The sequence below is a fragment of the Anopheles coustani genome, chromosome 2 (genome assembly GCF_943734705.1).
Source record: "Anopheles coustani chromosome 2, idAnoCousDA_361_x.2, whole genome shotgun sequence".
Classification (NCBI taxonomy): domain Eukaryota; kingdom Metazoa; phylum Arthropoda; class Insecta; order Diptera; family Culicidae; genus Anopheles; species Anopheles coustani.
Genome location: NC_071289.1, coordinates 1,851,914 through 1,864,993, shown reverse-complemented (window position 1 = coordinate 1,864,993; position 13,080 = coordinate 1,851,914). Strand labels below are relative to the sequence as shown.

At 48.0% G+C, this 13,080-nt stretch overlaps 1 protein-coding gene across 1 annotated transcript; it reads right to left on the bottom strand.

Moving 5' to 3' along the window:
* Positions 1–372: 372 nt before the first annotated feature.
* Positions 373–12,621, bottom strand: LOC131265755 (zinc finger protein 235-like). The gene is made up of 5 exons (XM_058268061.1): positions 12,430–12,621; positions 4,595–4,877; positions 3,189–3,676; positions 2,664–2,829; positions 373–659 (listed from the first exon to the last, which is right to left on the bottom strand). The coding sequence occupies exons 1-5, from the start codon at positions 12,619–12,621 to the stop codon at positions 373–375; spliced, it is 1,416 nt and encodes a 471-aa protein (XP_058124044.1).
* Between the last annotated feature and the right edge of the window lie 459 nt (positions 12,622–13,080).

Sequence of the window (13,080 nt, the reverse complement as noted above, 5' to 3'; positions counted from 1 at the left end):
CGAATCGAACGCGAGTTTGGCATCTTGGAGAACACGAAGGTCATCCACCACCCCCGTTCCATGGAAGTTTTTTCCTCCCTCCCCGTTCCCTCCCTGCCCTACTCTTCCCTGACTACCCTCAGCTAACCGCTGCAGTTGGCGTTAATATTTTGCAAAGTTATCCTCTCTTTTGCGTTTGGGATTGGGAGTGCGTTTGAAAACTCTGGTGCATTGTGGATGGATTTTCTAGACGAAAAGTGCGTTCGTGCGTACCTGCATCGATGCTCTTGCCTCCCTCGGTGCGCGCGTTCGAAAACTGTGGGAGTGTGTCTGTGCGCCCTCGGGACATCAACAGAGAGAAAGGATTTGGGAAATCTTTCGCAGCCCTCCTTATCAGCCGACCCCGGACAGCATCTGTTTGGTGTAGCTGGAGAACAGGAGGTGCTTGGAAAAGTTCGTCAGCCGCTCGGCGTCGGCCTTCTCGAACGAGCTCGGGGCGCTTCCGTGCAGGGACGAAGGGGACGAGTTGGACTCCTCACCCTCACTGTGACTGTGTGTGCTGCGGTTGGATTCTCCCTCGTGGCTCGAACCGGTGTCCTCGTGCGTCTTCATGTGCGCCTTTAGGTTGCAGGCCAGCGCGAACGATTTGTTGCAGATCTCGCAGACGTGCGGTTTATCACCTGTGGAGACGAATACAGAAGAATGCAGGGAAACACCTTTAATAACGAGATCGAAGCGTTACTCGGGGAAGGATGAAAAATAGCTACTGTCGTGGAATTCCTATATGACGGTGCGATAACCCAGATATCCCCGCCAACTGGCATTGGTTTTCCCCCCTCTTTGAATGACCGATATGATGGGGTAACAATAAGGCCGTCTTCAAGCAGCAAAAAACAATAAATTATCATCCACACAAAGCCTCGAGGCGTCGCGGCGTCCCAAAGACAAGCATAACAACGAGAACACAGAAATCAAAACCAGAACTCTTCATTCGCGATGGTTCTCTAAAAGGACGGTGTAGCGATGGTAGGAAACACTCCGTCCAAGTGCAAAGACAAACATATGGAAGGTTCGCCTTCATGTTTACAAGCACTAGAACATGATCCCCTTCCGATCGTCGCATTTATTGCGCTATGATGGATGACCGGTGAGAAAAATGACCTCATGTATGACGATGAAGAATCTTTCCGTCAATCGGTAGCCGATGACAGGTTTCATTTCGTGACGTGGTTCTCATGAATAGCCACCAATTCCGTTTTTTTGCAGTGTTCATGCAAGTCCTTTCGAGAAGAAAATGTTCTAAGCGAAACAGTTTAACAGAAGTCTTAGCCTAGAGATTGGCTCCAATATTCGGGCGGAGTTTCTAAAACCCATCATGTTCGATAAACCCTTTGAGAAGAAAATCTAATCAATTTCCTGCAACTGAACTCAGCGGGAATGGAAACACGTACCTATCACAGCACGAACTGCGATCCCTCAACACCTTCAAGCTCACTAGCCGTCAGCGGTCGTCACCCACGTTGACGCAATCTCCCGTGGTGCAATTGATCGACGCGCTACCGTAACGTCGATCTTTTCGATCATCAACAGCACGCATCGCATTCTGCCCCATCATCGGCCGGTGTTCGGTTCTATTAATGATCGCTGACCACGTGCACGCACCCTGAGACGATTTACCTCAAACATTGTGCGCCGCACCGACGGGAGCAATTGCCCAAGGCCACCCAGCAGGAATTTCCGCCATGGCGAACCCTTTCAATTTAGCGTGAATTTTCATCCACACATGAATGAACGAAACATAGCACAAAAACTACTATCGGTAGATTCTGTGATGTGCTTTTCTAAGGTAAGGAGTCAAAAAGTTGGAACTATAAAACGTAGAACCCACAAAAAATCGTCTCAAGAAACAGGTGCCTTACACCGCGCTCGGGAGATAGGAACAAAAAATCGACATTTATTAATCGCGATGATTTTCAAACTTCTTTCAGCTGCCTCTTCACTTCCTAAGCTCTAACACAATTGATTGAGATGTTCTTCGATAGATCCACTCGTTTTCAGCTACAAGCGATTATCTGTATCTATAAAAAATATAAGAAGCTCAAATTTCTTTCCAGCCCGTCATGATCGCTGAGAATCGTTTACTTTCCATTCTCCCGGGCCGGATCCATTTCTTCCATTCCATTTTGTTCCGTAGTCTGTCGGTGCTTTTTTTTTTTAGCCCTCGTTATCTTGTTTTTCCTCCACCACCAACGGTCATTTTTTGTGGTTCGTTAAAATTATGTTTCCCGATAGTCAAAGACCCCATCGGAAACTCCTTTGCTCTCGTTCTTCCCCGTCGGCCCAAAAGGGAAACGGAGGCTAAAAGGAAATCCTTGGAACATACTTGACATAGGGTTCGATCGATATTTCAAGTGGTTTATCTCTTCCGATCGCCGAGAGCGAAGCGAAGGGCTTCAACCCCTGACAGGATTCGGAGTCGGAGTGCGTGTTAGCCTCGAGGGCTGCCGACGTAAAACCCTGGGACAGGAACAACCCGAATCCTCGGGTACCAAATGCTTGCGTGAGTGGCTTGCGTGACGCAACAGGTTGCAACAGGAGACCTCCTAACGACGTGGAACAGGTGATCCTAACAACTTCCACCTATCATGCTATCAGTAGCGGACGAAAAGGACGACATGGCTTACCTGTGTGCAGGAAGAGGTGGTTCTTCAGGTTCGTCTGCTTCGAGAAGCCGCGGGAGCAGATGTGACACTTGAAGGGCCAGGACCCGTTGTGGACGTACATGTGCGACTTGAGATCACCAGGCGTCGGGAAGGACTTGGAGCAGAGACTGCACTTATGCGGTTTGTCCTGCAACGGGACGGCGGCGAAAGAGAAAAGAAACGAGAGTTCAGAAATAGATAAGTAACGCGCATGAGATCAAACGAAAATTAAGAAGCTAAATGTCATGCCATCTCGGAGCAGGGCAAGAAATAAATCACCACTATCCGAGCTGCCGCCCACGCCGATGTGCCCGAGTTGGCCATCGAAGCGGTCGCTTTCGTGGGACAGCTCAATTTAATGCTCACGGTTCGAAGACAGTGACAACATTAAACCTGACGTTGATTGATGGACCATAGATTGAGCGAGCGAGATTCAATGGTCCGCTCCCGGGACCTACTCGGGAGGATTTGAATGCCGCTGATTTGGTGATCGATGGGATTCCATACCTTGATGTGCGTCATGCGATGGTAGTAGAGGTTGGAGCTGGCCGTGAACCGCTTGCCGCACACCTGACACTGGTGCGGCTTCTCGCCCGAGTGTATCCGGACGTGGGTATTGAGCGAGCTGGACGTGCTGAAGCCCTTGCCGCAGACGCCACAGACGTGCGGCTTTTCTCCGGTGTGCGTGCGCATGTGTCGCTTCAGCAGACTAGGACGATCGAAGGCCTTGCCGCAGACCTCGCACGGCAGCATCGCTCGCTCGGAGCGGGGGGCGGGACGGGCCTTGGGCGAGGCTCGGGACGCGCCGGTACCGATCGAGGCCAGCTCTAGGTCCAGCGCTCCGTCACAGCGATCGCCGGTGCTGGCTCCGGATGAGATCGAGATCGACGAGTCGTCTCCCGACACCGACTTGTGCTCGTCTTCGGCGCCGGACGGAGGTGAGATCGGTAGCATGACCCTCGACAGGAGCGACGTCGAAAGATCCAGTGGGGAATCTAGAGAAAGACAGCAGAGCGTCGTTGTTAGAATGGAAGGACTCTACGGGATAAATGATCGCACACGCTACGTCGATCGCAACATGCGGATTTGTTCATGACACTCTGGGAGAACTGCTACACTTAACGCCTCACTTATTAATCGCCGATCATTAGCACTAATCTAGACCATTAATTTAACACCGCTTCATTAATTGCGCGCTCGGAAGTTTTATCATTTCGCACACCCAATCTCGGGGGCTCCAGCGCAACCGGTAAGCTTCCCGAGCGCAACTCCGGTGACAGCAAATTAATTCCCGCCGTCTGCGCGAACGCGAAGTGTTATGGAAATCAGTTTCGGGTTTAATTACCTTCGCTCTCGGAAGGAAAAGTGCACCCAGGAATCGTGTGCTTTATAAATGGTTTCGAGCTAACACCAGAGCACCAGAAGCGAATGCAGCTGGAGCTGCACCCCTCAAGCAACTGCTCCAAACGATGGAATCCAAGGCGATCCTGGAGCTGAACTTCCGAAGGTAGGAATTCCGACTTTCCAACAGCACAACTATCTGGACGGCGGGATCTACCGAATTATTTCAATTATTTTCTTGTTAAGAAACACAAAACTCATTTGTGTGTATTAATTTAAGCGAGCTTTGTGCGAACCGTAGACTCTTGAGCCGCGATCTCTACTCCACCAACGAAGCGGCCTCTATTGATAAAATCGCCATTTTATTTATTACGAAAATTCGCTCCCTTGTAACGTGTCCCCGCACGCGTGTGTGTGTGTGTGATGGGTGAAATGAATGCTATCGCAGATGGGCAAGAGATGAAGATAGCGAAAATCGCACACGGAGCCTTTGTTTTTCCCGACTCCAGCGAAATTGTAGCAGTCCTCCTCCGTAAAAGGAGCGGAGAGAACACCCTCCAAGCGCTGCCTACCTTCCAGGATCGAGTCCATCGTCTGCCGATACAGCTGATTACGCATTCGCATGAAGAAGAGCTCCTCCGGACCCTCGGGCAGGTAGTAGACGACCAGCTCCTGGTGCGACGGGATCGGCTTCACGATCTCGTAGATCGGTTCACCTTTCACCTTCGCGCAGACCACGTTCACCTGCGGCCCGTACGTTTCCGACACCCGCAGGAACCGGATCCAGTTGCAGTGTCGTACCGTTCGTCCATTGACGGACGTTATTTCATCGTACAATCCGAAACGGTGCCGAATCTGTCAAAGAAGCAAAGAGAGAGAGAAGGAAAAGGTATTAGACTTTGTTCGACAAACTCCCCCTGTTCGGTGAAAAGGCGTGAAAATTCCGTTTTCCTGTCGTTAAATCTGCGCTTTCTCAAAGGGAAACCCCTTGTTTACTCCACTTAACATGTGTAATGACAACACGCAGTTCCAGTGACAGCTATTTATGCCTCCATTACTTGATACCCTCATTAATGACCCTTTTATGGGCTTTACGCCCTCCCCTCGGACAGTTGTTCCGCTTCGCTGCGCTCTGGTGAACTACCATTCTCCCCTATTGGTGATTTATGAAAAATTACCCAACCATGTAACCACCGACACCTGAACAAATCGTGCCCAGTTGAGGGTGAAACCCCAACCCACGAGCCCACGAGATATGGACCAATCGCTAGAGAAGGCGTTTGCTTCGTGTCAAGGAAGTGTCACTTTTCCTCCCCAAAACCCTGTGTTTATATTAAGTCAAGTGGCGGTGGAAAAGAAATGCTTAACGAGTGTAAACATCCGGTGATTCCTGTAAAAGCTCCCTTTTCGTCTGTCTTCTTTCGGCGATGCATATCAAAGTGAAGCGAGCATAAAGTGAACGGAGAAAAACACACCACCAGTCATTCAAGATCCGATCGATACAGATCGAAATTACAAATGTTGGATAATATATGTCGATCTGCTCCTATCCGTTCTCCCGATCGTTCCCATCGCCATTACTGCCCGGCCAAAGATCGCCAAACCGTTTATGAATATATATAAGGAGATAAAATAAATATCCGTTTCTTGCTACTTGGTGTCGCACCAACCTCGGTGTAGAGAGAAGGAATCGAGCGATCGAAAACGATACAAAATTGATGGGCATAATTTGCAATTTCTCTCTTTTGTCCACGGCCATCGTCCCCGCGGCGCATCATGTAGCCCTCGAAAGGTATTCCGGGCCATGCAGAGACATTACCGATTCTTTGGAAGTCAACAAACTTTGGCCGAAAAGACGAAATGCCTTTCGCACGATCAGTCGTTTAGCCGATGGTCAAATTTTGGATGATCTTTTTTGTGTCTTTTACGAGTCCTTGAGTGAATTCCATCATTTTTCCAATACCTGTGTCGCAAAAGATTGTCGGTCTTTTCGTTGCTTCTTAGAGGGCTGGGTAAGGAGAGGCCTTTTGATCCTTACGACGCCTCGGGACAAGAAATTTCACAGTGGTCATTGTTTCTCAGAATCGTTCAACGGTTCTAGTAAATATGTAACGGGATCAAATATCTCAGATGTACGAATGAATTTAAAACACATTCTCCTAAAGATATTTCCGGTTGAGAATTCGAGGACACACTTCTCCTTTAGCCACAATTGTGTTGAAAATGATTCAACGTGGAGATTGTATGCCTTCATTTTTCATCGTCTTGAAATGATGATCACTTCGACCACACTCTTTTCAAACTGGAATCGGACTAACGCCCACTCGTCTACATTCCAAGCCAACAGTGATTTATCCTAGAACAGTCTCAACGACCACAAATCGCGATGTTTTCAACGCCAGCCACACAATTTGTTTGACAATTTATGCACAATTATCGGAGCAGATTTATGAACGGCGATGCTCCGTGAAGCCCACGACTCTTCCACACGACTCAGGAAGGCGCCTTCTCTCGACGCAAAGTGGACGAAGGCTAGAAACTTGTTTCGCTTCCTGCGCACCGGCCATTGCGCTCTGACGGACTGGCTGCTGGTTTATTGATTTATTCGTTTATTATCAGATTTTTTGGGGAACGAGAAGCGAAGAGGCAAGCCCCTATTAATTTCCGAAACGAACTACTCCACTGCTGCTGATCTGTGATCCTTCCGATTATCCAGAATAACCATAAAGATCGATAGCATCCTGGGTGAACGATCATCGTTAAATTGGATATTTTGAGGGAGAGATCCATCGGGCCATCGACTTTGGATAGTTAAAATAACGGATTGCCATAACAATGACTCCAATAAAGCACGGTCCCGATCGTCGATAGCTCTCCGGACGTCGAAGCGGCCAATTGACCGATGGTTTCGGCTTTCCACGGGGCGTTTTTTTTCGAGTATCCCGGGGTCAGCAGGGAATAGACTTCAAACGCACATAAAATTCAATTTGTTCCCTAGCCATGGGAGACGTTCCTCTAAAAAATCTGATCGCATCAAAACTTGGGCAAGAAACATTCGGGTGGAACCATGCTGCGATCGCAATTAGATTCTAGCTGCCTTCGGAAGGGTAACTACTGTTTCGGATGCTAGAAACGGACAAGAAGAAGAGTTCCTCACTCACATTGAGACTGTTCTCAATTTTTTTTCGTTTTTTTGCTATCTCCAATACGCCAATCAGTTGAAGAAATCAAACGTGTTCTCTCCACAAACTCCTACTTGTACCAAACATGAATGAAAATTAGAATGGGAAAAGTGGAAGAAAGGAAATTGCCCTTCCGTACAAACGCCACATGATCACGATTCTCGAATTTCCATCTCTAACCGCACGCTCGTCGAATGGTTTCTGTGATTATTTGCTTAGAACGAGGCTCGTGGCACGCGTCTTCGCCTTCATAATGCAAAAGTCGGACGGAGGAAGTATACGCTCTTGTCGGCTTCTTTACCCTGAGAATTACCGATTTCTTCGAGAACAAACGATTCATAACTCGACAACAAAAGCCCTGACTCATTTTCGGTAATGAACGCCACCAAGAACATTACTGGATATTCTCTCCGGTCCAAGCTCTTCCGGCCAACGTTCCGACATCCGTGCGGGCTGATTAGAGGAGATGAGCTTTCGGTTTTAGTCCAGTCCGTCGACCACCGGCCGAAGTCGTGATCAATTTATCTTCCAAATTAATATTTATTAGCTCTAAAACGATCGCAAGCCTACACGTGACCACGGCGAGCAGCGCACAACAAGCTTCCGATCCGACAAATGACTCTAATTTAGAGCTTCCTCACTTGAGACCCCAGACTCGAACGGGGATTCCGTGACCTTCGTGAATCTTTCCGCGCCGATCGCGAACAACGCGTTTCAACAAACCCATAGGTCTCCTCGTCTCGCTTGGAATAGATTCGGTTTTAATTAATTCCACAGGACCAGCAACTTCTGGAGGAGTCTTGTAGCGCTCTCCATACCGAGGCGATAAGAGTAAAGGCTCGCCGGCCTTTCGTCGTGAAATTGGTCCATGCACCGGGAACATCGAAACGGACTCTTGACTGTTTTATGCAAATGAACGGTCGGACCTTTTATCTCGGGATCATCCAGGCCACAGCTCGCTACAGAACAACTGAAATTGAATCTGAATGTCACGGTTCCCGGCGTGAGCAGTCAAAGCAGCGTTAGGAGTCAATTCGGAAGCTTCGGAGCTTCGGACCAAAGAAGTGAGAGGAAGAAGTCTCAATTAAAGCGTTGTTAGAGCGCCTTCGAACAGAAGCTTCGACGACTCGTTCGATCACTGGGCTGATGTCTTTATTAGCGATTGAGTTGTTCGAACGGTGGCTCCCATGCCACGGAAGATCGACGACCCGAAGACATTCAGGCGACAACACATTGGACCACCGAGAGCTACCGGGGAGGAGTGTCTACGAACATTCCGGGAGCGAAGCGGCAAGTTTGTTTCGATGTACGATATTGTTACCGTGTCCTGGCGTATTCCGTGGAAACCGGAGCTTACGAATGGCAGTATTATGCATAATTAAGTAATTGTTTAATTACAAAACTCGCTACATGTTCGCTTCCGAGACCGGGTCTCTGCAGGACCCGGAGAAAGTCCCGCTGTTCGACAACTCAATCCACGATCCGCGGGTCATTCTTTGTGATTCACGCGACTCATTTACATCCCGGCGTGGAGTGGAACCGGCCCACCTCGAGCTGCTGGCCTTAAAGTGGAATCTTTATTTGCACAATTATCATAAAGATCCCGAGTGTATTTGTGTGCGTGCGGGCCGGCTGCCAATTCAATAACGATAACTGTCCGCAGTTCGAATGAATGGAAATGGAAGAACCGTATTAAACAGCGTCTTCGGTCGACCCGTTACGCCGGCTTTGTCGTCGCGACTGCAACTGCAACCGGATGACACCGATTATGATACGACGGGAACAGTTTGACGTGCAACTCCTGTTGCCCTTGATTTTCCACCATCTCCCTACACCCTTCTTATCCTCGGTGACAGCTGGCAGATGCCCGAGGATCGATACACGAACGAGAACGTTCTCACGCTCTCTGCTTCACCTTTGCGACTGGTTTGGGTTCTCAGGACATGGATCTTAAGAGTACAATTTATGGACCATGCCAAAAGGGTATCAGTAAGGCACCTGACCACAAGCTCAGTTAGAAAAGACAACTCAGTATCAATATCATCGATGGCGAGCGAACGACGGAGGGTCAAGGGATTAACGCAGTCCAAGGGTAATGGAAAAAGGATTCAATTTCTGAAACATGATCCAAAAAGTGAGGTTGAGACTTTCGCCTTGCCCCTTCTCAGTCCGTCATAGTCTATGTCTCCATGATCGATGATGGATGAAGAGGTTATGATGGAATGCGAAGCGGTATTTCTTTCCTACCTGCACAGAAGCTATGAGAAAGTGCAAGAAATACTCTCGAAGGGATGATAAAAAATCAATCAACTAAAACCCGAGGGACCTAGTGATGGTACTTTCTAATTTGAAGCTATGAAGAACAGCTTCTCCCTATTGTCTTCTTTTCTATGTTTTGATTAAAACGCTCACACTTCCTCTGGCTGGACACACATGATGGATTTCGTCTTGGGTGATCGAGGAAAGTATTGCTAAACATTGTAACGATGTGAAGGCTGTTCAAGGTGACACATTTCCCCCTTCCTTCAGAAGAACGCAGGAACAACAACTTGGGCAAGGGGGAGGAGAAGGAAATTTATTATCATTACAGCTGTCTGGGGCTTACTCGTGTCCCATTATGGAAGCCACACTCGCTGCATGTCCACGCTTCGCCAAATGTATTTTGCATGCCAAGTCGCGTCCATGCACTTAGACGAACATAGCAGACTTGCCAACCTAAGCTGGACACCAGAATGGAACGTAGAACGCTGTTTTCGCGAGGTGGGTTTTCCTTGCAAACGACCGATCGTGGCCGTCTCAAGAGCAAGGTGTAGGCATATCGCCCAGTTGTCGCGTTGTCGGCTTGTCATTGATTAGGTTGTCGCCGCAAAAAGTGCTCGTGTACCTAGCACTCGACTGTGGGAATAAAGTCAAGCGAACGCGCGATCGAATTCATAAGGCGCTGCTTTTTGGTCGCCCGACCAAGTCTAATGTATCGGAAACCGAAAAAAAACCCATCAAATCAGTCCTTGTTGCCGAGGAATTTACGACACACGAAACGGCAACGGCGAACCATAAAAGCACCACTCCGAAGCTGATCCCTATCCGCCCCGGGTTTGACCCAAATAATTCACACGCCTTCCGTCTTCGAATGCATCGTACCGAAGGCCCTCAAATGGCTGGCGTTCGTGAGCGCATCGAAAGGCCATCAATTAGTGATCGTTCGCAGGAAATGCGGAGCGCAATCGAAACCGATGCTGCACCTGCACCTTAACGATCCTTTTTATGTGATCCTTCATTCGAGGATACTTTTGTTACGGTTTCGTCAGATTCGGTTTGCCGCTTTTCCGATCGATCACCGGCCTTTTCTTCATCTCCGTCTGCATTTTAGAGTCATTATCGGCGCCATCTAAATCTCGATTCAACATCGGCCTCGTTCTCTCCTTCTCGTTGTGCCTTTTTCGCACTGCCCCGTGTCACAAAGATCATTTCACCGCGAGCTCGGAGGGCAAGATTCAAGTTCAAGTTTGTGAGACAATTTCCCGCCGTCTGCGAACGGTGCGCTGCCACGAGCTTAGGTCATTCACTGACGCTCTGCCACGCAATCTGACTTAATTGTATTTAATTATGTGACTTTTCTTACACCTCACCTTCCCTCTTCAACGTCGCCAAACCGACCCGCAGATCTCCGTCTTATGGTGTCGATAAAGAGTGTTCACAAATAAATTATGCAAAATCTTGTCCCAGCTTATCCCGGCTCCTTATTCAATCGATCAGTGAAAGTAATGCACCCGAAACAAGCAACCTCATCTCGGCGACCACCTCAGTTCAACGGCCGCTTATCAGCGTGAATTGATTATGGAAATTGCCGGCGCATGTGGTAGTCAAAGGCAACATAACATCGCGAAGAGGTTGTTGGCACCGAGCGAGCGAGCGAACACCAGCCCCGTGAACTTGTCCCGTCCGAAGGGAAGATAATTGATGCAGTCATTTCTATTTCAAGATTGTGTGTACGGAATTTTCTCTATTATTCAATTGCCGAGCCTCATAATTCTCCTCGCGAATGGCAAGGGAACAAGTGTACACCCTTGTATAGTAATAGAGGCGAACGGCGAAAAGAAAGAGAAATGGATCGGCTTTCCGAAGTGGGAAAAATGTAACATCACATCGCATTTCTTCCCAACCGGTTGCCCGACTCCAACATCAGGGAAAACGCGTCAACAAGAGGAGCCGTACAAGTTTTTTCCTTATGATTCAATTGTGATAGTGCCACGAACAGTATACGAGAATGCAACGAAAATAAAAGTAACAAGGTGAAGCAACTTGCTTGATTATGGTATGGAACAAACCTCTCGTTTTTCCTCTCCACTCGATAAATATCATAATCACATATCTGATACGCGATAAGATCTATAATTGATTTGTGCGTCCGTTGTCATTTCCTTGTAGTTTTCTTTTCCCATTTAAGGCAGCAGAAAATCCCACCTTTGTAGATATGGCTAGCAAGAAATCTGTTAACATCGATACAAACCAATGTATCTGCATTCTTTTGTTGTACTATTGTTTTTAAACGCATGTTTTGCTTATTGTACTGCTAATGTAACTCTTAAACCACTGGTAATTTTTTTTACTAATATTAAAAGCAAGAATCACTCAAACACCACCGCTTAATTGCTTGGTGATCTTCCAGCAGAACTCCCCCTATCGTGGGAAGATCTTGATAACATGCGGGTAGAGGAAGGCGAATATTAAAGAGGGAGCCATCCCTTGTTCCTGCCGAAGACGGGGCGACCCTCATCCGGAAAACATTGACTCACCCTTTTCCGGTAAGAAGCTGAAAATTATTACTCCTCAGCCGAATTCTTATGGTCTGTAACGGTCACGTCAACAGAACACCCCACCCTAGGGAACGTTCGCTGAGAAACTCGTCTTTTTTTTCACCAATTCCCCCATCTTGATGGTTTTTCTTAAGACGCTCGTTTTCTCACGGTCATGGGAGGTTGCGTTTTCTTTCACACCTCGGTGACTTTCCTTCGACTCACACGTTACTCAACAAGTGTATCGAGCACGCAGGACGAAGGGACATTAACAACAAAGAGACCTAAACGGTTTCCCCTTCCGAACACCTGACAGGGACTTTAACGGACTTTAACTGAAAGTTTTCATTCAACACACAGGTGCGCGCCGTCTAGAACGTTCGATGGAATCGTTTTGTTATCGAAATTCAGGAAAAATTGGCTACTTACATCGTCCTCCTCGACGGTGGAGAAAATGTCCAAAGTGTCGATGCGCACCGTCCCTTGGAAAGGATAGCAGAGCGTTCCCTGGGCGATGGTCATGTTGGACCACACGGTTGCGGTCTGCTCTCGGGAGTTTCGCGCACCAAGTCCCGTCACCGCGAGGGCAAACTCCTGCGGTATCAACACACACGTCTCCATCGTTCAGCTGTTTTTGATTCGTTATGTTGAAATGTCTCTTTAACTTGCCACTTGCCACGTTTTTTTAACCGAGCGAAACAAGAGAAATCACTGTTACAGTCGAAATCACTTTTGGGGTGAATATTTAACTCGCGATCGAACGAACGAAACACAACGAAACTCACTTAAGGCAAATGAAACCCTCAATAGTTACAAACCGAGCGGATGATCTTCGATCACTACCATAAACTCTTGAAACAATCCAACTATTAACTACAGGTACTTTTACGGTCTCATTTCACCACCGACTGTTACGCCTCTTTACTTAACGCATTGCGGCCGAAGCACACCACGGATTGGAAACTGCATAAACCGACGGCTCGAAAACACTTCTTGAAATCTGAATCAGTCACCATCGTTTAACCCGGCTCTAGCTGGGATCTCTAGCCTCTAGCCAACGGCCTCAGTCTGCGATCAACG